The sequence below is a fragment of the Zingiber officinale genome, chromosome 2A (genome assembly GCF_018446385.1).
Source record: "Zingiber officinale cultivar Zhangliang chromosome 2A, Zo_v1.1, whole genome shotgun sequence".
NCBI lineage: Eukaryota > Viridiplantae > Streptophyta > Magnoliopsida > Zingiberales > Zingiberaceae > Zingiber > Zingiber officinale.
The window spans coordinates 142,967,491-142,987,451 of NC_055988.1; the positions used below are offsets into that span (position 1 = coordinate 142,967,491).

Consider the following 19,961-nt stretch of genomic DNA (forward strand, 5'->3'; position numbering starts at 1 on the left):
TGTTAAATTTACATGCGAACCGATTTCAAAAGATAATCGGCTACTAACTTGGTATATATTGTGACGAGTTATATTAATTGGTCTCTAACTAGTGAGATTGGCCACATTGATTTATATCTATAAAAATTCTAATAATTTTAATACTTTTTAACTGCATTATTCAAACTCTTTCTGTAATTAAAAAATATATTCTCACTTTTTTATATTTAAGTATATATTTATTTCAAATGGCCTAAGAGTATTTTAAGTATGTGGCGTTAAATATTTTCTTTCAAAATGAAAATGGCTAGGCTCTTATTTGTTACCAATTTTTCGGATCTAAATGTTACTTAAGTTTAATTAATAAAGATATAACTAAAAGTTAAAATCAATGGGGATGTAGCTCAGATGGTAGAGCGCTCGCTTAGCATGCGAGAGGTACGGGGATCGATACCCCGCATCTCCAATTTATTTTTAGCATTAGATCTTTTTGCCAGTGGTCGCTACTCCCTCCCTTCTCCGTGAATCTCCTTCTTCTTCCCCCATCTTCTCGTTTTCCAGGCCACTAATGTTTGTCTGCGTGGAAGGCATTCTCATCTTCGGGCCTCGAGTAAGATATTTCAAAGCAACACGATGGTGGCCGGACATCACCAAATCGCCTCAGAACTGTCCTCAAGATCATTATCCAATCAAGCTTAAAGCAATGGGGATGTAGCTCAGATGATAGAGCGCTCGTTTAGCATGCGAGCAATGGAGATGTAGCTCAGATGATAGAGCGCTCGCTCTTGCATCTCCAGATATTTTCCTAAATCTTTTTGTCGACGACCGTTCCTCCCTCCTCCGTGGATCTCCTTCCTGTCTAGCCTTCTCCCATATCTTCCCGTTTCTAGGCCACCGATGTGTTTGGTTGCGTGGAAGGCATTCTCATCTTCCACTGGGGCCTCGAGTAAGAGATTTGTAGCAGCACGATGATGGGCGGGCATCACCAAACCGCCTCGGAAGTGTCCTCAAGGTTGTTGTTCGAGCAAGCTTAAAGTAATGGGGATGTAGCTCAGATGGTAGAGCGCTCGCTTAGCATGCGAGAGGCACGGGGATCGATAAATGTTTTGTTGGCATAGATCTTTTTGCCAGCGGTCGCTACTCCCTCCCCCCTCCGTGAATCTCCTTCTTCTTCCCCATATCTTCCCGTTTTCCAGGACACTGATACGAGAATCGATACCCTGCATCTCCAGATATTTTCCTAAAATCGTTTTACCGGGGGGCGTTCCCCCTTCCTCCTCCGTGGATCTCCTTCCTGTCTAGCCTTCCCCCATATCTTCCCGTTTCCAGGCCACCAATGTGTTTGGCTGGGTGGAAGGCATTCTCATCTTCCGCTGGGGCCTCGAGTAAGAGATTTCGTAGCAGTGCGATGATGGGCGAGCATCACCAAATCGCCCCAGAAGTGTCCTCAAGGTCACTGTTCAACCAAGCTTGAAGTAATGGTGATGTAGCTCAGATGGTAAAGTGATGTTCAACCAAGCTTGAAGTAATGGGGATGCAGCTCAGATGGTAGAGCGGCGAGAGGTACGGGGATCGATAATCCGCATCTCCAGTTTTTGGCGTAAATCTTTTTGTCGGCGGTCGTTCCTCCTCCCTCTTCTGTGGATCTCCTTCCTTTTCCGTCCTGTCTAGCCTTCCCCCATATATTTCCGTTTCCAGGCCACCGATGTTTGGTTGCGTGAAAGGCATTCTCATCCTCCGCTGGGGCCTCGAGTTGGAGATTTCGAAGCAGCGCGATGATGGACGGGCATCACCAAATCGCCTCGGAACTGTCCTCAAGGCCGCCGTTCAATCAAGCTTGAAGCAAGATTGGTACTAGCTACTCGTTCTCCCAAATTAGGACGGTCCTCAAGGCCGATAGTCACAATCCAGCTTGAAGCATAATCGGTACTACTTTCTCGTTTTCCCAAATTAGGTTTTCCTCAAAAGCTGTTCTTCTTCAAAGAGTCAGGCTTGATGGATACGCTTTCTGTACTGTTTGCAGGTTGAGATCCATGGACTGGTGAAGATATTCATCGATAGCTATAATGCACAGACAATTGCTACGATATACTTCTCGTCAAGGCAGTTACTGCATTAAATTGTTCCTCTTGTCAAACATATAATTTCTGTGATTTATGCATTCGATGGCTCTATGGTAATACTTGGTTATTTCATTGAACCATTGATCTTAACCTGGCTAGCTTACATGAGTTTCTTCAACTTATTGAATTATTTGATATTCATAGATACCATCCATGTATTTGCTTAAATTATATTCTTCAAATTCTGGCACACTGCAATCTTGTTATTGACACTTTTCTCTGAATCCTAACTGTGGCAATAATTAAGTAAGGTTTAAGGCATGGAAGTAGCCTCATTAGTCTGCATGCTGGATTCTACTTGTATTTATCTTCATCATTCCCCATGGTTTGAAGTAAACTGAGAAATTCCTGAGTTTCTCAAATCTGTACACTGGAGCAGAATGGACGAGAAAGACTGATCTTAGTGATAGCACCAACTTTAGATTTTCAGCACTATTTATCTTTGTGACTGTTTGCATTTGATCAACTTCTATTTGCAATATATAAACTTAATCATTGTCCAAGCCGCACCTTGGCTGAAGCTACATCTAATGCACTTGCTTTTGCTGGTTCATCCTTGATCAATAAACCTACATAGGTTTCTTCTATGATATCAAATTGTAAGACATTACATACTTGATAACATAACATTGATAAGTTATCTGCTTTAACCACTATCGTTCATCTTACTCACAAATTTGTTCCTTGGTATGAGGTTGCCTATTTCAGTATTGCTCTTCACTAAGCACACTTAATTATGAAGTTTTGCAAACAAAGCTAGTTATACCAAAAAGGCGCCTCAATGTTCCATTAAAGACAAGCTACACTCATGGTTCACACACTTCTCATTGTCCCTTGCATGTTAGATCTAGTTGCTACTATCAAACTCTTTGCCAATTGCATGTTGATCACACTATTTGCTTAACTCCACTAGCAAACCATGTATGTTAAAAGTTTAGTTTTAGATATTAATAATTAATCACACATTATTTGGTCCTTTTAAATGGAACAAAAAAATAGTTTGAAGTTTTCACTATTTCCTCTTTCTTTGTGTTCAGATCAATGTGCAATTTGAAATCCATATTCATGAACTCAGAAGTGACAAATTTGGAACTTCTAGTCATGTATATAACATAGTATTTCTCTAAAACCTTTCGGTTCACCCATCAAAGGAAGCATTTCCTCTCACTGATAAAACAAAGAATTCTTCTTGTTGATTTCAGGGGGGAAGAAAGCCTACAGATGCATATCGCCCTCATCAATGATAACTATCTGCATAACAAGTGTTGACTGGAAGAAGTATGGAAAAGGACATAGGAGAACAAAGAGAAAAAGTACGAGGATGAAATAAGTTAGATTTCTCAAATATTTGATTTATTGGTCTGATGTTTTTATTCATCTACTTACATTAATCAAAAATGATAAGACAGTTTATGCTGGTGTTATCTCAAATTGCTTCACTATGATTAAAACAGACTACATGGCGTTTTAGGAGAGCCGAAAGTTAATTGGAGAGTGGTTATACATCGTCTTCTCTTGCCTCATCTCCATATTCTTCTGTTCTCTCCTGTTTTTTATGATTAAATAATATTATATTGATAATTAAAACAACAGTGGGGATGTAGCTCAGATGATAGAGCGCTCGCTTAGCATGCGAGAGGTACGGGGATCGATACCCTGCATCTCCATTTTGTGCTGTTTGTAGCTTTTTGATCAATGAATGAATTCATATGGCTTGGCAATCATTATACTAACACCTATTCAACTGTAAACATTTCTTCTTGTTGATTTCAGGATGATTACTATCTACAAAACACTTTGATAGGAAAATGGGATTTTTTTTTTTTTGGTTGGAAAAAATTGATTTCTTTTTTGTGCCATCTCCATATATAGTGCTTAGATTATTTAGATTGGTGTTTTCTCAAATTGATATCAAGAGCTTAAGCTTCTTTGATGATTGCTTCGCTATGATTAAAAGAGTGACATTGTTATCATTCCTTTTAAGTTATGGTTCTTTTTTTCAGTTGTTCGGATTCATATATGCTTAAAAGAGTAGTTATATATTGTTTTATGAAAGATTTGTAATCATGTTTGAAACTATTTTTTTATTCTTTGAGATTATGAAAGATTATGCAGCTTCAGTAGTCACTAACTTTCAATCAACGTATTTATACTTTCTAATTACGTATTCAAAAAAGTGCAGTTAAAATTATTCTTTTCAACTTAATTTAATATTTTATATTTAAAATAGTTCAGAAAATTGCTTCAAAAGTGGCAACTTTTGTCAGTTAGAAATGTGATAGTATTTCAGTAAAATTTAAACAACAATGGGGATGTAGCTCAGATGGTAGAGCGCTCGCTTAGCATGCGAGAGGTACGGGGATCGATACCCTGCATCTCCATTTTTTGCCGTCTTATTTCTATTTTAATTTTTAAAATAAATGTGCTCCCTCAAGACTATCCTCAAGGTCGGCATTCAATCAATTATGCAGTGAAATCGGGAATTTCTTGTCTTTCCAAATTGGTGATGGATATCAATGACCTTTTTCCCTTTCTTTTTGCAAAGAGTCAAGCTCAAAATCATCTTCTCCTCAGATGAATATTCACTTTTCCCTTGTTGATTGTTAACGTGCAGCTTGGGGATTCAACTCACATTTAGGATATCATTGTAAGCATCGCGGTATTGCGGTCCAGTAAACTCAATATTAAATTATATAAAAAATGATATACTTCTTTGATATAGATTGGCTAAATTCATCTAAGCATACTGTAGTTCTCAATTAGTGATTCCTTTAATTCTCTAATATTCACTTGTGGCAGGTCTTATGGATTTGCAATTACTATACTAACATTTCTCGTCGAGGCAGCTACACTCCTTGGAGAAAGAAAGCTCAGTTGCATCTATTTGTTCAACTGGTCGAACTGGTAAGTTCTGAGATTTATGCATTCATTGGGTGTCGATGATACTTGCCAATTTAATTGAACCAATAATTGTAACTAATGCTTATACAAGTTATTTCAACCTATCTCTGACAGAAGAATGAATTCTTTTCTCAGAATGAACTATTTTGTATGTGAATCTTACACTATTATTGTTTTTGTAGATACTATAGCAATGCCGCCGCACCGTGATGTTGTTATGGGACTTCGGTAGCAATTTATCGCAGGGACGGATCTTTTAACCGCAAGATATTGGCCTCTTTGAATGTTGTACTCCTCAAACAAGTCTTCCTTGTATATAGTGTGATGGATTCTTGCTCTGGCCCTGTTCTTAGGCTCATTGATAATTAACTTCTACCTGCTAAATTATCATTAAAAGTATCAAACTTCATTAAAGGAGAGTCTTGTACATCAAACTTCGATTTTAGGAAAAGATCGAATCATATTGAATTTATTGTACTATCTTGTAATATAATTAAGAGATTGTTTATGCAACTCGTGACCTCTAAGTCACATGACAGAATTAAACTTCATTGTTAGAAAAATAATCAACTATTTATTGATTAAGATGATTAATTAATTCTATCAATTACATGACTTTTATTATCATCAAAAGAGTTTTTTCTTTTGAAAGAGTCAACTACTAAGATACAATCTAATCTAGTGAAAATGTTCCCTAGTTTAAGGTAAGATTGTCTTGAAATATCATTAAACAATAGATTATTGACAAAATACAAACTTGATTGAATTCTCTAGTTTAAAATTGGTTTTAATAAATAAATAAATAATAAATGGTCATCTAAAATCTGGATAGTAATTAAAAGAGTATGGATTGTTTAATCAAATTTATAACTTAAAGGTTAAGTTCTATTTGACCTTTTCTAGATGTAAAGTTAGAGTGGACTTTATTAGATTTGAATCGACACGATAAATCGGTTTCCTTCCCTATCCTGCTTTTTAAAGTCTTGCCACGCACGCATAGCACTTGCCGACGTGGCCATTTTCTGTTCTTTTTTACTGCAAACCGTTGAGCGGATCGTTGGGTTGGAACGGTCTGGCACATGGTTGGCGCGTGCGCTGATGGTGTGTGCCTGGTCAAACTCCATGCAAGCTACTTTGGGTCCGATTTCAAGCGATAATTACAGAAATGCCACTACCGCCACATTATTATCATCAGTAATCCAGATTTGGTGGGGGTGGGCCATAGCTTTAACATTATACGTATTTGTGAATTTTAGGAATAAAATATGCACAGTTAGGTTAGATATTTTTGGAAAGAAAATAAATATTTTCCAATCTCTTCCTTCAGATGTTTATATGCCACAGTTAAATCTGAACTCTAGTTAGATCTATGGTCCATCACTGAATAGTCTAATCATGAAACTTTACCTCTTCCTTGACATATTTAGTTAGTGTTTTAGGATGCTCTTTGTTTTTAAAAAATAAAATTGTTAGAAGGCAAATGGTGATTCATTTTGTATTATATTTTAAAATTAATTTTTTATTTAAGTGCTATTATATATAATCTATGTGTCGGGACATTAAGGTAGACTCTCTTTTCTTAGTTCAATGCGATCGTAGTAGTTACAAGATATAACTGTTATAATATATATAATATAAAAATTTTCGAACTTATCAAAAAAATATTATATATAGAGATATGACTGTTATAATATAATATTAAAATTTTAACTTGGATCAAAATTATTACATAGACTATTCTTATATCAAAATACTCGTTATAAACTTCGTTGGGCTTTCTTAAATTTGATCACTATCACTCAAACTTAATCAAAATTATGTAAATATTATTATAGTAATTATAATCTATAACCGCTAGTAACAATTATGAATACTATTATAATTATTAACTTCGTGAATGTATAAATTAAATTTTTTACCGCTTAAAAGTAGAACATATCTTGACTAAAATAGGGTCTTTTGAAATAATTATATTTCATCTTCTTAACCTCTCTTCTTACTTAATCTTTAATAGAGAAAAAATATAAAAATATAATAGATAGAGGATCATTTTATAACCTTTTATTTATACATTCATCAACTATATTTTATTGAATCGTATGAGTAAGTTTTAGTATTACCCATTTACATACCCAACTTTCATAATATCAAAGATATAATGATATATATATATATATATATATATATATATATATATATATATATATATATATATATATCACGTTTCCATTATATTCCTTCCTTCTTTCCACATTCAAATTTTTCTACGTTTAAAATTTTCTCAACTCATTCAAAAATTCATTTTTTTTTTGTCAAATTCAAGACCTGAGAGCATTGATACAATATACATTAAAGAGGCTTGTAATAGTGAATTAGTTTTGGTTTGAAGTGGTTTGTCAATTGTCAATTTTTTCCAAAACTGACAGACGGTTTTACAACATTAAAAAATTTAAAAGTTTATTTTTTTTAGATTAAGAGTCTTAGAAATTTGTTAATGGTATTGGTGAGTGAGTATCATTATTTTAGGCTTTATAATGAACTTATGATAAATTTTATATAATAGTTACATGTTTAAAAATTCATTGTTCTTAATTTAAGATATCGAATTCAAATCTAAGAGTATCAATATATTAAATAGATTTTTAGGAGTACACTGTGTTTGATTTGAAGTGATTATTTGAAATTGGTTGATGGACATGAAAAATTTAGAATTATTTTAAATTAAAATTAATGTACTCATGTAAATATACTGAATGTATACTATACCCTTAAATTTGAATTTAATGACATAAATTGAGAATAATAAATTTTTAATGAATGGTATTTTCATCTTTCTCTAAATTTATTGATTGACCAATATAAACCGAGACATTAATTATAATTGTGATTAGAAATAAATTATAATAATACAGGTCATTTAATAAATTAAATGATATGAGGTTTATCCCATATGTGTCTGCTGTGTGTCTGTATGTACTTTTCTCTATATCCGTGGGATCGATGATCTATATTTATTTTAATAGTATTTAAGTGTCTTTAATTAAATTAGAGTATTTTAATAAACTTCAAAAAATAATTCTTAGCGTTGAAATAATTATGATTATTTAATAAACATAATCATATTTTACTATCATAAAATTTGTAACATTGAAATAAAGATAATATTGGGATACACGAGGCAGCTTTTGATAATTAATAAAAAGATGCATTTTTAACTATCCTTATGAAAAGGGACGCCTTTTAATTTTTTTTACCTTATATATATATATATATATATATATATATAAACTAAGTCTTAAACTTAGATTAGTATGAAAAATTTCTAATAATATATAGCACCGAACTGTAGATCACTGGTTAATATGTTTATGAAGATTATTAATAAATCTTAGAATTATTTTTAATATTAATAGAAAAAGGATATTAAGGTATATATATTTTATTTTGGATTCATTAAAATTAATTAGTAAAAAAAAAATTTAATAAAATTATAAGATAGTAAAAGATATTATATATATATATATATATATACTAATTAATCACATTTCTTATTTATACCATCCTAGCTGTTTTTCAAATATCATTTGCTTAACATAATAGAAAACAAATAATATCTCATAAAAGATAAATTATTAAAACTAGATTAAACAACTGTATAAATTATATACGTCAAATAAAATATATTATTGAAATCACTCATCATCTATTCCATATTAATTTTAAACGAGTATAAAGATAACTACTTGCTATATTTTATATTTCATAAACCAAATTAAGTAACATTTAATTCTATTTTATCTATGTTATGTAAGTCACAAAATGCTTTCAAAAAATTCTATATTTTAAAACATTTATTATTCACTGCTCACATTGTAAAATAATTCTATTTTAATATTAATAAAATTTTATGGGAATTTTATAGATTATCTTATAAATATCAGTAAATAATTTGAGGTTTCCATAAAAAGAGTATTTTAAACCAGAGGATAATTCTAAATCCGCGACGCCGACCGGATCAAGGACGACGGAAACCCCTGGCGATACGGAAGGGCAATTTGGTCTTTTCAGTCATCGCGGTCCGCGGTCATGTCTCAAATCTGTGTACTGATCGATAGCTGTTTCTGGGATGGGGGAGAGCGGAAGAGTTCGGCTCGAGACGGCACTGTCAGCTGTGCATGGTATGGTGGTGGTCGTAGAGCAAAACAAGCAGTTTTCTCGACGACAGGCAGTTCGATGGCCCCTGGTTTTGCTCCCCCCTTTCGACCTTTATACTCCCCCGATCCCACCGCACCGAATTTCCATTCTTTCCTGCTGTTTCGGCGGATCCCGACCCTTTCCCCGACGTTTTCTTCGGCGATTTTGACTTTTTGTTGCTTGTCCGTCGAGATTCGATTACCTGGAGCCGGTAAAGTTGCGGTTTTGGGAGGCTCCCGGTGCGAGGAACTTGAGTTCTAGGGTTGGGGTGCTTTGGGATCGATGAAAGTAGAGGCGAAGTACGCGGAGGAGGATGAGGTGCGGAAGAGGAAGGGGGAGAGAGCGGAGGGGAAGAGGAACGGGGTGAAGCCGCTGCGAAAGCAGGCGTGCGAGCGGAGGATCCGGAGGCGGGTGCAGCCCGCTTCGACGACGATCCAGCGTCTGTTCTTGGCGTGCAAGACGGTGTTCAAGGGCGGCCCTGGGACCGTGCCCGAACCCAAAGACGTCGAAATGCTGCAGCATCTCTTAGGTATCGGTCCCCCTCCACTCATCATCTCCTCGAATGATCTCGATTCGATCTGATAGAGCCTCAACTCGCTACCGTAGCTAAATTCGTTTGGGAAGTTAGTATCTGGATTGATCTGTGTAATTTTATCCATCTTTGTTCCATGTTTAGAACACAGTTGATTTTGATCAATTATAGATGCTCTTCTTTGCTAGCATCTAATGTGTCTACATCTTGGCTACTTGAAAAAGAAGGCTAGTAGTACTGTGAGGGATAATTCATACTTGTTTTGATCTTGTTGAAGCTTTGGCTGCATCAACATTCTAGATGATCCTCACAGACTTATATCTTGCACGATTGCTTACATTGAGTCAGTCTTCTTTGCTTGATTGAGTTAAGATTTTAGAACTATCTCTATTCCTTTCTTAGTTGTTTATCTTAATCGATGAGGTTGAATTATAAGGAATTTTGTCATGTTCTTTTATTAACTGTTGATCTTCGTCTGAAGTGGATGATAACTAGGTGTCTAGGAGAGTGAAAGTCTCATCACTGGCATTCAGAAATCTTGTCGACAATTTCATTCAACCAAATTTTATTTGCTCACCTTATTATTTCACAAATAGATCAGATATAGTCTCCAGATATTGAATATGAAGCAGTGTTTGCAGGTTTTTTTTTTTTGGGGTTTGTTCTTACTTGGAAATAATTATATATTTGGGAGGCCATGTTTAACTTATTAATAATTGTTTTCCAGATACAATGCGACCGGAAGATGTTGGGCTAAGCACAGATACACTTCTCAAGCTTAAAGGTCCTTCAAAAGGGACCCCAAGGATCACATATGCAGTAATATACAAGTGTGACAACTTTTCGGTAAGATTCAGTAACTATAATCCAGTATTAGGAATATGTCTATAAACATCTGACAATATAAAAATTGTACTATATACGAAAACACTTCACTGTGAACTTTTCTGGTGCGCTTTGATTGAATTTTGTTTCTTTGCAGATTTGTATATTCATCTTGCCACCAAGAGCAGTTATTCCTCTTCATAACCACCCTGGAATGACTGTCTTTAGCAAACTATTACTTGGATCCATGCATATAAAATCGTATGATTGGCTTGACCCTGATGAATCAAATAACCTCACCTCTTCATCTAAAAGTAAGATTTTTCTTATGACTACATTTCATTCATTTTTAAAATTTTTTTGCATTACCAATTGCTTACCTGATGGACAACGTATGATGCATTTTGCAGTGAGACCAGCAAAGGTGGTCCTTGATTCGGATTTTACATCTTCATGTGACACATCTATTCTTTATCCTACAACTGGCGGGAACATTCATACCTTCACAGCCATCACAACCTCTGCTGTGATTGATGTTCAAGGCCCCCCTTACTCGAAAGAAGAGGATCGTGACATTACATACTACCGGGATCATCCCTACTGGAAATATCCAAGTAAGCAGTTGTTTAAGGAGTTGCTTCATGCTTAGCGAATCACATAGTGGTGTATTCTCTGATTTCATTTTCCCCCAGCTATATTGTGATTTTTTTCCCCATGCGATACATGTTCTTGTGTTGCCTTACATACGCTGTTAGGTTGTTTGTAGGTTTGTCAAAGTGAAAAAAGGGAACTTCCTAGCTAGTAGATTCCCGAAAAGATGTATGAATACTCATTTCATAGAGGTTTTACCTTGAAGCAACAATTAGTTATTCGTCCTATATCCAAATACAAGTATCGAGATGTTTGGGCTGTTAAGCCAAGAACCCCCTGGAACTTCAGAATTGCCGATCCTGGAAGTTTCGGCAATTCAATGCATTGAAGTATCAAAAATAGGCATCAGCTTGGTAAAGTTGTGTCCGATAACAAAACTATAGGATTAGAAGTCAGCTTGCTGGTAGAATCATTAATATCTATTCTCTACCATTATGAATTCAGTATTTTGCCCATGAATCTCATCTGAACTAATTTATTTTATGGTATCAACTTGTGTGATCAAGTTTACATATGGAATTGTCTTTTAGACCTTATTTATTCAAATAAACTGGCAAGAAAGAAGGAGAAAATAGTATAAGATATAAGAAATGTTATTTGCTACGACTTGAGTCCTAGTGGCACACTTTCTTGTCTCACCACTCCAGACCTTCACTACCTCGTATGGCCTCGACACTACTGTCTCTGTCTTCCTATCAAGATGGAGATGAGGTTCTCCCTCCTTGTTGGCACTACCTTGTTTGTATTGACAGACCCCAGCAATCAGAGGAGTCAGGACAACAAATATGGATGGTAACCAATGATATTGTTATGAAGAACCATTGAGATTTTTAACGGTTTTTCGTGTTTCTTTTGACGGAATGCTCTATGTACGATTCCAGTTCATAATTGTAGAAATATGTCTCTTCATCCTCTTACCTAATTTATATTAAAAAAATAAAATACTTTTTCAGATGGTGTTCCTGCTGGAAATGGTGTGATGGATGATTCTCTTGGATGGTTGGAAGTAGTCGATATCGCTGAGGATCTAATGATGGATGGTGTTCAATACTTGGGCCCTCAGGTCATTGATGTTTGATGACAATTGTAGCCAGTTCCAGGCCAATGCCACTCCATACAAAATCATCAAAATACTCTAGTGATTTCAACTTGTCATTTGCTCTTAAGCATTAATCATGTTAATTCACTTAACTAAGTGGCATAGATGTCACACAGTGCTTTGTTGATAGTTAGGAAGTGTAACAACTGCAGTTTAAAAGTTTGAGGGTGCTTGATGATTTTGAAACTTTCAAGGAACAAAAATCTGTTTTTGAGTTAAATATCGTCATGGCTGTTATTCTGCATATTTTCTTTTTGTAAATTTTTGCATTTTAGCCATTGTTCCTTACTTCCTTTTCAAACTGCCATTTCTGAGTTTTAAAATTGCTAAAATCTGCATTTATAATTTTCAAACTTTCGTCATCAACCCAAATTATCAAGGGTAAAAATCAAAAGTGTATTTTCTAATTATTGTTTCCTTTAAAAAGGTATTTAAAAAAAAAAATCAAAACAAGGTGTTGTTATATTTTTCTTAAAAGTATTTTTATTTCAGTGATGAAAGTTCTGTAGTAAATTATTTTGGGCAAAAAGTATTAGGTTGTTATTATTAATTATGAAAAGGATGTCTTATTTTATATTTTAATTAAAATAATTTTTTATTTATTATAAATAAAAATGATAAATAATGTGATACTGAATCTCGGGCGATTGGTTTGTTAGGAGTTTTGGGACGAGGTGCTCTAAGTATTTAGGTTGGGGGTTTAGAAGCTCATTACATAAATATATTATAATTAAGGATTAAATCATAAATATCTAGATAAAAACTTGATATTTTTTTTTATTATTTTATTTATTATGCAGCTACATAGTATAGTTCTAATATAAAAAAATCTATTATTGTTGTAGCAATTATTGGTATGACTGCAATTAGTAGTTAATTTTGATCAAATTAATTTTTGTTAAATTGTCTTAATTTGATTAAAATCATTACCTATAGAGTATTTTTTATAAGATATTTTATATCAATTTAATTAAAATTATAATAATTTAATTAAAATTATTTAAATATTGTTATACTAATTATGATCAGTAATTATTATAATATATATATAGTTGTTATAACTATATTTAAAATATTATTTACACGTCACCTCTGAAAAAGCAATAAAGCCCATTATATTAACATCTTTATTTTATTAATATTTATTCATATTAATTTTAATATTAATATTTATTATTTATAAATTAATTTCACTGTCCACTGCTAATTCAACAATATTGAATGACATGTTGAGTGTTATAACACTTAACTATATTAATTATAATTAATATAGTATTATAAAACTCATTCATTAATATCAACGTGGAATAGCGTCAGAATACAATTTTTTAAAGGAAAAAATAGGGTATCTTTTCGATAATAAATAAAAAAAATATTCTTTTTATAATTTTAATAAAAGAATTTTTTTTTTTTTGTTAGTTTTGCCCTATCACTGGTTTTACCGAGTTGAATATATTGTTTTGATTTTCTTTATAAAAAGATTTGCTTTTTTCTCAATTATGAATCTCACAAATCTATGATAGAGCTATGCTACTTTTTGTTGTCCCAACGGATATAATTACCTGGTTAAAAGATATAAATTTATTATAATAAGATAGAAATTAATTTTTGACCTCTGGGATAAACTTAATCCCCTTTGCTACAAATAACTTTTTTATCAAGTCAATAATGATATTAATGATTGGGAGTGAAATAATAGGAGTTGAAAATATTTATGTATTTTAAAATCTTTAAAAGACCCACCTCGAAATTTTAAAAAATAAATAAAATGATCATTAGATATTAAATAATTATTTTTAAAAATATTGCATTGTAATTTTTTTTATTACTTTGTATTGCAATAATTTAAGCCTTAAGTAAAATATTAATAGATTGTAAAGTCACAAAGTTGGTTTTAATCAGGAGGTGGGATGATATGCAGTTATTTTCCATTAAAAAACAAGGAGTTAAACTTTTTATTTTGAAATAAAATATGTTTTATAATTTTTATAATGTAAATTTATTTGTAAAATAATTGGTATAGTAAAAGAAAATATAATTGTGTGATAAGACAAATTAATTTGTTAAATTTTTTTTTTAAAAAAATGTTTGTCATAACTTGAAATGCCTCTAAATTTACAAATTAACCTGCAGTATCATTTACATAATTCTTTTTTCGTGTATATATATATATATATATAACATAACTTGAAATGCCTCTAAATTTACAAATTAACCTGCAGTATCATTTACATAATTCTTTTTTCGTGTATATATATATATATATATATATAAACCTTCTTTAAACATCTTTTTTTTTCTAAAGCAAAAATGTTATTTTTTTAAACTTTTTAATTTAAATTAATTTATACAACAAAAATGATACAGAATATATACTATAATTAAATTAAATTAAATCAATTTGTGGGAAAATCTTATTTCAAAAGTATATTTTTCATCTATTTTCTAAATTTATGGACATATATTCATTAATATTTTTTTTTATCAAATTTATAAATAAATTAGTAAAATTAAATTTACTAACCAACTAAAAAAAAATTAAGAGTTTTATAAATGATTCCAGTTCAAACCAATTTAAAGAAAAATAAATAAATAAAAAAACGAGCCAAGTTTGAATGATTATTTTCAATAAAGATGTCAATTTTAAATTTAATTCGACTCAATTTTATTATTTTACCCAATAAAATCTTATTCATCCAGTAAATTTAGAAGTCTAGTTGTACTTCGAACAGAATGTGACATTCCTTACGAGTTTAGATCATCTATCCCAAAATATTTTTGTCCTCGTGTCTCTTTATCAATGAGACGAATCAGATTCATATTACGAGAATATCGCACATATCTTAAGAATATCATAATCATAGATAAATAAATACAGGGACAAAGTTATTTCAGAAAAAAGATCTGAACTGATTTCTTATCGGTCCCGAATGAGATTCGATAATCATTGAATCTCGTGTAGAATAGCCTATCATCACGCAAATCTAGCAATTTGCCGAGGAATGTTGCCGTCAACCTCACCAAATTAAGACAATTTCTTTCTTGTTTATTTTCCGTTTAGCAATTAATTAAAAACTAAATAATTTTTAACTAATTAATCGCAGGTCCGCGGCTGCGGCAACCTTTCTGGGCGACACGCGGCCAACATTAAGAATCTCCTAATTTGTACCGGCTGATTGACCCACCAAATAAAGGTTTGCTCCCGCTCGGGTCCCATCGCTGAGAGACGCCATCGCTGCCTCCCGCAGGCCGTCAATTTTTACCTCATTGAGTACGTCAACCTGACGCAAGTTTTCTTTATCGCTATCGTTCACTAATCCAGACATACCCGGTTTTTAATTGGATTTAATAAAGTGGCCCTTTCACCTGTGAGCAATAGTAGGTAGGGTACCGAGCGAAAATATGTAACCATAAATAAGTGCTAATGGAGGTGCTATGATTCGAGCGTGTGTTTTTTTATTGGAGAAATCTCATTTTACACCCCAAATTTACTCTTTTTAAATAGTGTGAAAAATAATATATATATATATATATATATATATATATATGAAGTAAATAAACCTCTTGCATATATATGAAGTAAATAAACCTCAAAGGTTTGCAAGAGGATTGTCTACTAAATACAATTTTATTTTATCATTTAAAATTTCAAAATTTAGCACTGTTTAGTTGGAGTCTGAATACATGTAATTATCTGAATTCTAAGAGGCAAATGGCAAAGCTTGATAATTCTGGGAATAAAAATGAAATTTTATCTATCTATAAATGGGGTAGGGTCGGCCGCTTTCTGCTTAGAAATTTTACTGGAAGTGAATCGGAATCGCAGTGGTGTGATCGCCGGAGAAATGGCAAGTGGATTGGGGCTGGAGGCGACCGAGCTGCGCCTGGGTTTGCCCGGCGTCGGAGGGGAAGGCGAGGGCGCGAAGAAGAGGGGATACGAGGAGACAATCGACCTAAAGCTTCAGCTCCAGACACCCGCCGATGTGAAAGAACCGGTGGAGGCCGCCGATAATATGGTCAAGAAGATGCCAAGCGTCAAGAACGTTGCTCAATGCGGCAGCGTTGTCGAACCGGAAAAACCACCTGCTTCCAAGTATGATTGAAATATCTCTATTAGCATAAATTTTAAACTTTTCGTGCTTTACTTCAATTTCTTATCACAAATGAAGTTTTTTCCACATAAATTAGTGTATAGTTGCTTGTATAAATTATGCTCGAACCAACCACCTTCTTGCAATTATTCTCTCTGTGTAGTTATTTTTGCCTAATTTTTAGCATATGATTTAAAGTTGTTTTCGTTGGAGTAGGAATTTGATCTCATTCTTTTTGAGATTATACCGCTGGCCTATTATGCAGATCTGCATCTAAAGAAATTTATTGGTACTTTTTTCTTCTTTTTGGGTATCTTAAAAGGATTATAAATTTTATGGAACTCGACTGCACATCAAACCATCTTACTTCAATAACAACAAAATTTATTTCCAAAATTCTCAAACAAAAGTAGAATGAGATCATTCTTGCGTCAATTCACATGGAATCAAATAAAAAAGTTAGTAAACCTTTCCTCTAAGATGAAACTTAAAAGAAGAGAACCTGTAACACCATTAAAATGCAATTTTCTATTCTCAGTTTTTACTAGCACTTTTGGAGCTATTATGATATGTTTTATATCCAAAGTTTAGTTCGATCTGGATCCTTCATTGTGAGTTTATATGTCTACGAATCAGGGCACAGGTTGTGGGTTGGCCACCGGTTAGATCATTTAGGAAGAACATCCTTTCTTGCCACTCTGACAAGGGGGGCAGCAACATGAAGGAGGACGGTGAAAAGTCCTGCAACTCGATGGCCTCCTTCATGAAGGTGAGCTTGGATGGTGCGCCATACCTGCGTAAGGTGGATCTAAAGATGTACAAGAGCTATCAAGAGCTCTCCATGGCCTTGCAGAAGATGTTCGGCTCCTTCACCAACAATGGTATGCATGAATGTAATTGAGCACGCCTTACTTGTCTTAATTAATTTAAGCAATCGCCATCACTGAATTATGATTGGAGACATACCATGCGAGAGACAGTGCACATGAGATGGTTCAGAATCTGTTTAATTGGTGGCTATTTCTGTAGCCAGATCAGAGCAGTATCATGTAGGCCAACAATGTTTGGTACAGTGGAAGCCTATTTTGCATTATTGGACTTACAGTTCTGGCTACATTAGTGACTTAAGTTGACACTTATGATTATATACTGAAAAAGCTAGGTTGATGCAAATACTCTGTGATAAGTAATATATATCAGAGAATTGCCCATCTAGATAAATGTTCTTTATTCTACTGGGGAAGAAAGAACAATGATTGTCTCCAAGTTGAATATTTTTGTTTTACCATGGATAGAGTGGTGTGTTTTTGGTGTTAAAATTTTAGTTGATTTTCCAGAAACTGAAAAGCTTAAGTTTACTAGACATGTTTATGATCTAACACCAATCTCATGCCCAATGTATGTTCATATAAATAATTAAGCTTTCATGATCAGCTTGAAGATAGACTTGAGCAAGATTTAGAGAGTTAATGTGGTTTCTTTCCCACGTATCAGGAAACTGTGGCTCGCAGGGAATGAGTGGTAGGGACTTCATAAACGAGAACAAGGTGATGAATCTGCTGAATGGATCTGAGTATGTCCCAACCTATGAAGACAAGGATGGAGACTGGATGCTTGTCGGTGATGTTCCATGGGAGTAGGTTTCTTTCACCAACTTCCACATTGCATTTTGAGATATTTTATACTTCCCTAATAATGTTAACAAACTCGCATCATCATTAATTTACTCCAAAATAATTATAATACAGGATGTTTGTCGACTCATGCAAGCGTTTGCGAATCATGAAGGGATCGGAAGCCATTGGACTTGGTGAGCATCTTTATCAAAAATCTCTGTTTTGATTTATCAACCCTTAATTCAATGCATATATCTAGCAATTAATCTCAATGTATATCCTGGAACTTATTCTTCTCTCATATTGTAGCACCAAGAGCTCTGGAGAAGTGCAAGAACACAAGCTGAATGTTTTGCCCAAAGTAAAACGTCAAACCCAAACTTCTCTCCGGACTTGGATGTGGACATCTGCATGCTTATTGTGCTTCCATATATATCAATTACTGAGTTGCATAGAATAATTTTGTTCATTATCTTTTTGTGTGTGGACAGGAAGCAATGCTATTCAAGATTATGTTTCTTTGTCTGTTTTTAATTAATGATGTCGGTGTGTTTAATTAATGAAAAACTATTCTAGTTATTATTATTATTATATAATGAGTGTGTGTTTTTATTACTTGAGTCTAAAATAGGGAAAATATGATGAGATGTTGTTTCTTTTAATTAATATGGCACAGCCAACTGGAAGTGGGGTCAAAGTAATGTGCATAATGATGGGGTATCTGATTTAGGTACTATTTGATGAATAGGATAATAATCTGTAGACCCTTAATACATATTTGATAAATCAGGTAATTATGTTGGTGCTCACTATTGAAGCAATTATTAGTGTGGACTGTGGACTTTCATAGAAGTTTCATGCAGAGATAGAACAAAATATAAAATAGGGATTGAAAATAGCTTGACAGCAGAGCATTGAGTACATTATATGTAGGAGACAAATTAGATAGAAAGTTGAAGTTCAATAAAGATGAGTACAACACTGCTCAGGACCAACAATAATGATACTTGTACACTATGCCTTCCGGATTATATGACTTGATTGGCTCATCATTCTTTCTAGAAGTCTAATATTTCTGGATCTAATCAGCTAAAATCTAACAAAATTATGGGTGATGTAGTCATGGAACCTTAGAAACTAAACTGCACATCTCATTTACAGAAAGTGATTTCAAGGTAAGTGTTGCATGGCATAAGGTGAGAATACAAACACCAAGAAAATTTAAACCAGATAATAGTGTTCATAAACATCTTTTCTTTTCTTATCCACTCTCTTCAGAAAATGTTTTGTAGTTACCTTGTGTTATATATACATCTGTCTTACTTTTGTCATTTCCAGTGAAGGAGGACCCCCATCTGCATACCATTCAACTTGGTGGTGGACCTGAGTGGCTGGATGAAAACCCACTAGTGCATCCACAGCCAGTTTTCAGAGTTTGGATGGCCATCAGTCTAACTTTCTCCTTGAGTTAATGCACTGTTTCCACAACCAGAGTATGTCATCAGCCAAGAATCTTCCTTTTGGTGCCATTAATAATTGATCATGAACTCTATCTTGCTTTCATTTTTCTTCTCTTATACTGCACTCAATCAATTAGTTCAGTTTCACCTAGTGCTGGGCAAGATTCTTTTTGTTTGGTGCCAGTGGTTGATGGACTCTCTGCTTTCATTTTCTCCTAATTGCAATTACCAATTAGTTCAGTATCATGCAAAGCTACTATACCAATTGGGTGAAGGAGAGTCTTGGCGCAAGATAAAATTATTGCTGTGTTTGAGTCTCATAATTAACCTCTTGCAAAGTAAAATAAGACTGCGTACAATAGATCTTTCCCCATGACATACGACGGGAACTTTGTACACTGAGTTCCTTTTGCAATTACCAATTAGTTTAGGATCATGCAATGCTACTAGAGCTGTAACCGAACTGAGTACGATAATCCGAGTTTAGTAT

The 19,961-nt window shown here is 33.6% G+C and overlaps 2 protein-coding genes, 1 long non-coding RNA gene and 2 other non-coding genes across 6 annotated transcripts; all 5 read left to right on the forward strand.

Annotated features, from left to right (window-relative positions):
* The first annotated feature begins 372 nt into the window (after positions 1-372).
* Positions 373-445, forward strand: TRNAA-AGC. Its single transcript has one exon. It is a non-coding gene; the product is annotated as a tRNA-Ala (tRNA).
* A 40-nt stretch (positions 446-485) lies between these two features.
* LOC122042481 lies at positions 486-3,608 on the forward strand. The gene is made up of 3 exons (XR_006129262.1): positions 486-1,905; positions 2,003-2,155; positions 3,305-3,608. It is a non-coding gene; the product is annotated as an uncharacterized LOC122042481 (long non-coding RNA).
* An 802-nt stretch (positions 3,609-4,410) lies between these two features.
* TRNAA-AGC lies at positions 4,411-4,483 on the forward strand. The gene has a single exon. It is a non-coding gene; the product is annotated as a tRNA-Ala (tRNA).
* Positions 4,484-9,113: 4,630 nt separating this feature from the next.
* On the forward strand, positions 9,114-12,524 carry LOC122042482 (plant cysteine oxidase 2-like). Of its 2 annotated transcripts, none has more exons than XM_042602628.1 (5): positions 9,114-9,181; positions 10,457-10,575; positions 10,712-10,868; positions 10,965-11,168; positions 12,159-12,524. In XM_042602628.1, the coding sequence occupies exons 1-5, from the start codon at positions 9,130-9,132 to the stop codon at positions 12,281-12,283; spliced, it is 657 nt and encodes a 218-aa protein (XP_042458562.1). In that variant the 5' UTR covers positions 9,114-9,129; the 3' UTR covers positions 12,284-12,524. The 2 variants fall into 2 exon arrangements, with proteins under 2 accessions (XP_042458562.1, XP_042458561.1); XM_042602627.1 differs by having other exon boundaries at positions 9,120-9,726.
* Positions 12,525-16,103: 3,579 nt separating this feature from the next.
* On the forward strand, positions 16,104-18,602 carry LOC122042483 (auxin-responsive protein IAA30-like). The gene is made up of 5 exons (XM_042602629.1): positions 16,104-16,397; positions 17,032-17,276; positions 17,890-18,031; positions 18,144-18,205; positions 18,321-18,602. The coding sequence occupies exons 1-5, from the start codon at positions 16,150-16,152 to the stop codon at positions 18,356-18,358; spliced, it is 735 nt and encodes a 244-aa protein (XP_042458563.1). The 5' UTR covers positions 16,104-16,149; the 3' UTR covers positions 18,359-18,602.
* Positions 18,603-19,961: the final 1,359 nt, after the last annotated feature.

Excerpts from the sequence above, each read along its gene's own strand:
- LOC122042483 (XM_042602629.1), top strand. The coding sequence starts at position 16,150 with ATGGCAAGTGGATTGGGGCTGGAGGCGACCGAGCTGCGCCTGGGTTTG. Across the intron at positions 17,277-17,889 it reads CGGCTCCTTCACCAACAATG|GAAACTGTGGCTCGCAGGGA; the intron begins GTATGCATGAAT and ends CCCACGTATCAG. Across the intron at positions 18,206-18,320 it reads ATCGGAAGCCATTGGACTTG|CACCAAGAGCTCTGGAGAAG; the intron begins GTGAGCATCTTT and ends CTCATATTGTAG.
- LOC122042482 (XM_042602627.1), top strand. The coding sequence starts at position 9,480 with ATGAAAGTAGAGGCGAAGTACGCGGAGGAGGATGAGGTGCGGAAGAGG. Across the intron at positions 9,727-10,456 it reads AATGCTGCAGCATCTCTTAG|ATACAATGCGACCGGAAGAT; the intron begins GTATCGGTCCCC and ends ATTGTTTTCCAG. Across the intron at positions 10,869-10,964 it reads CCTCACCTCTTCATCTAAAA|TGAGACCAGCAAAGGTGGTC; the intron begins GTAAGATTTTTC and ends TGCATTTTGCAG.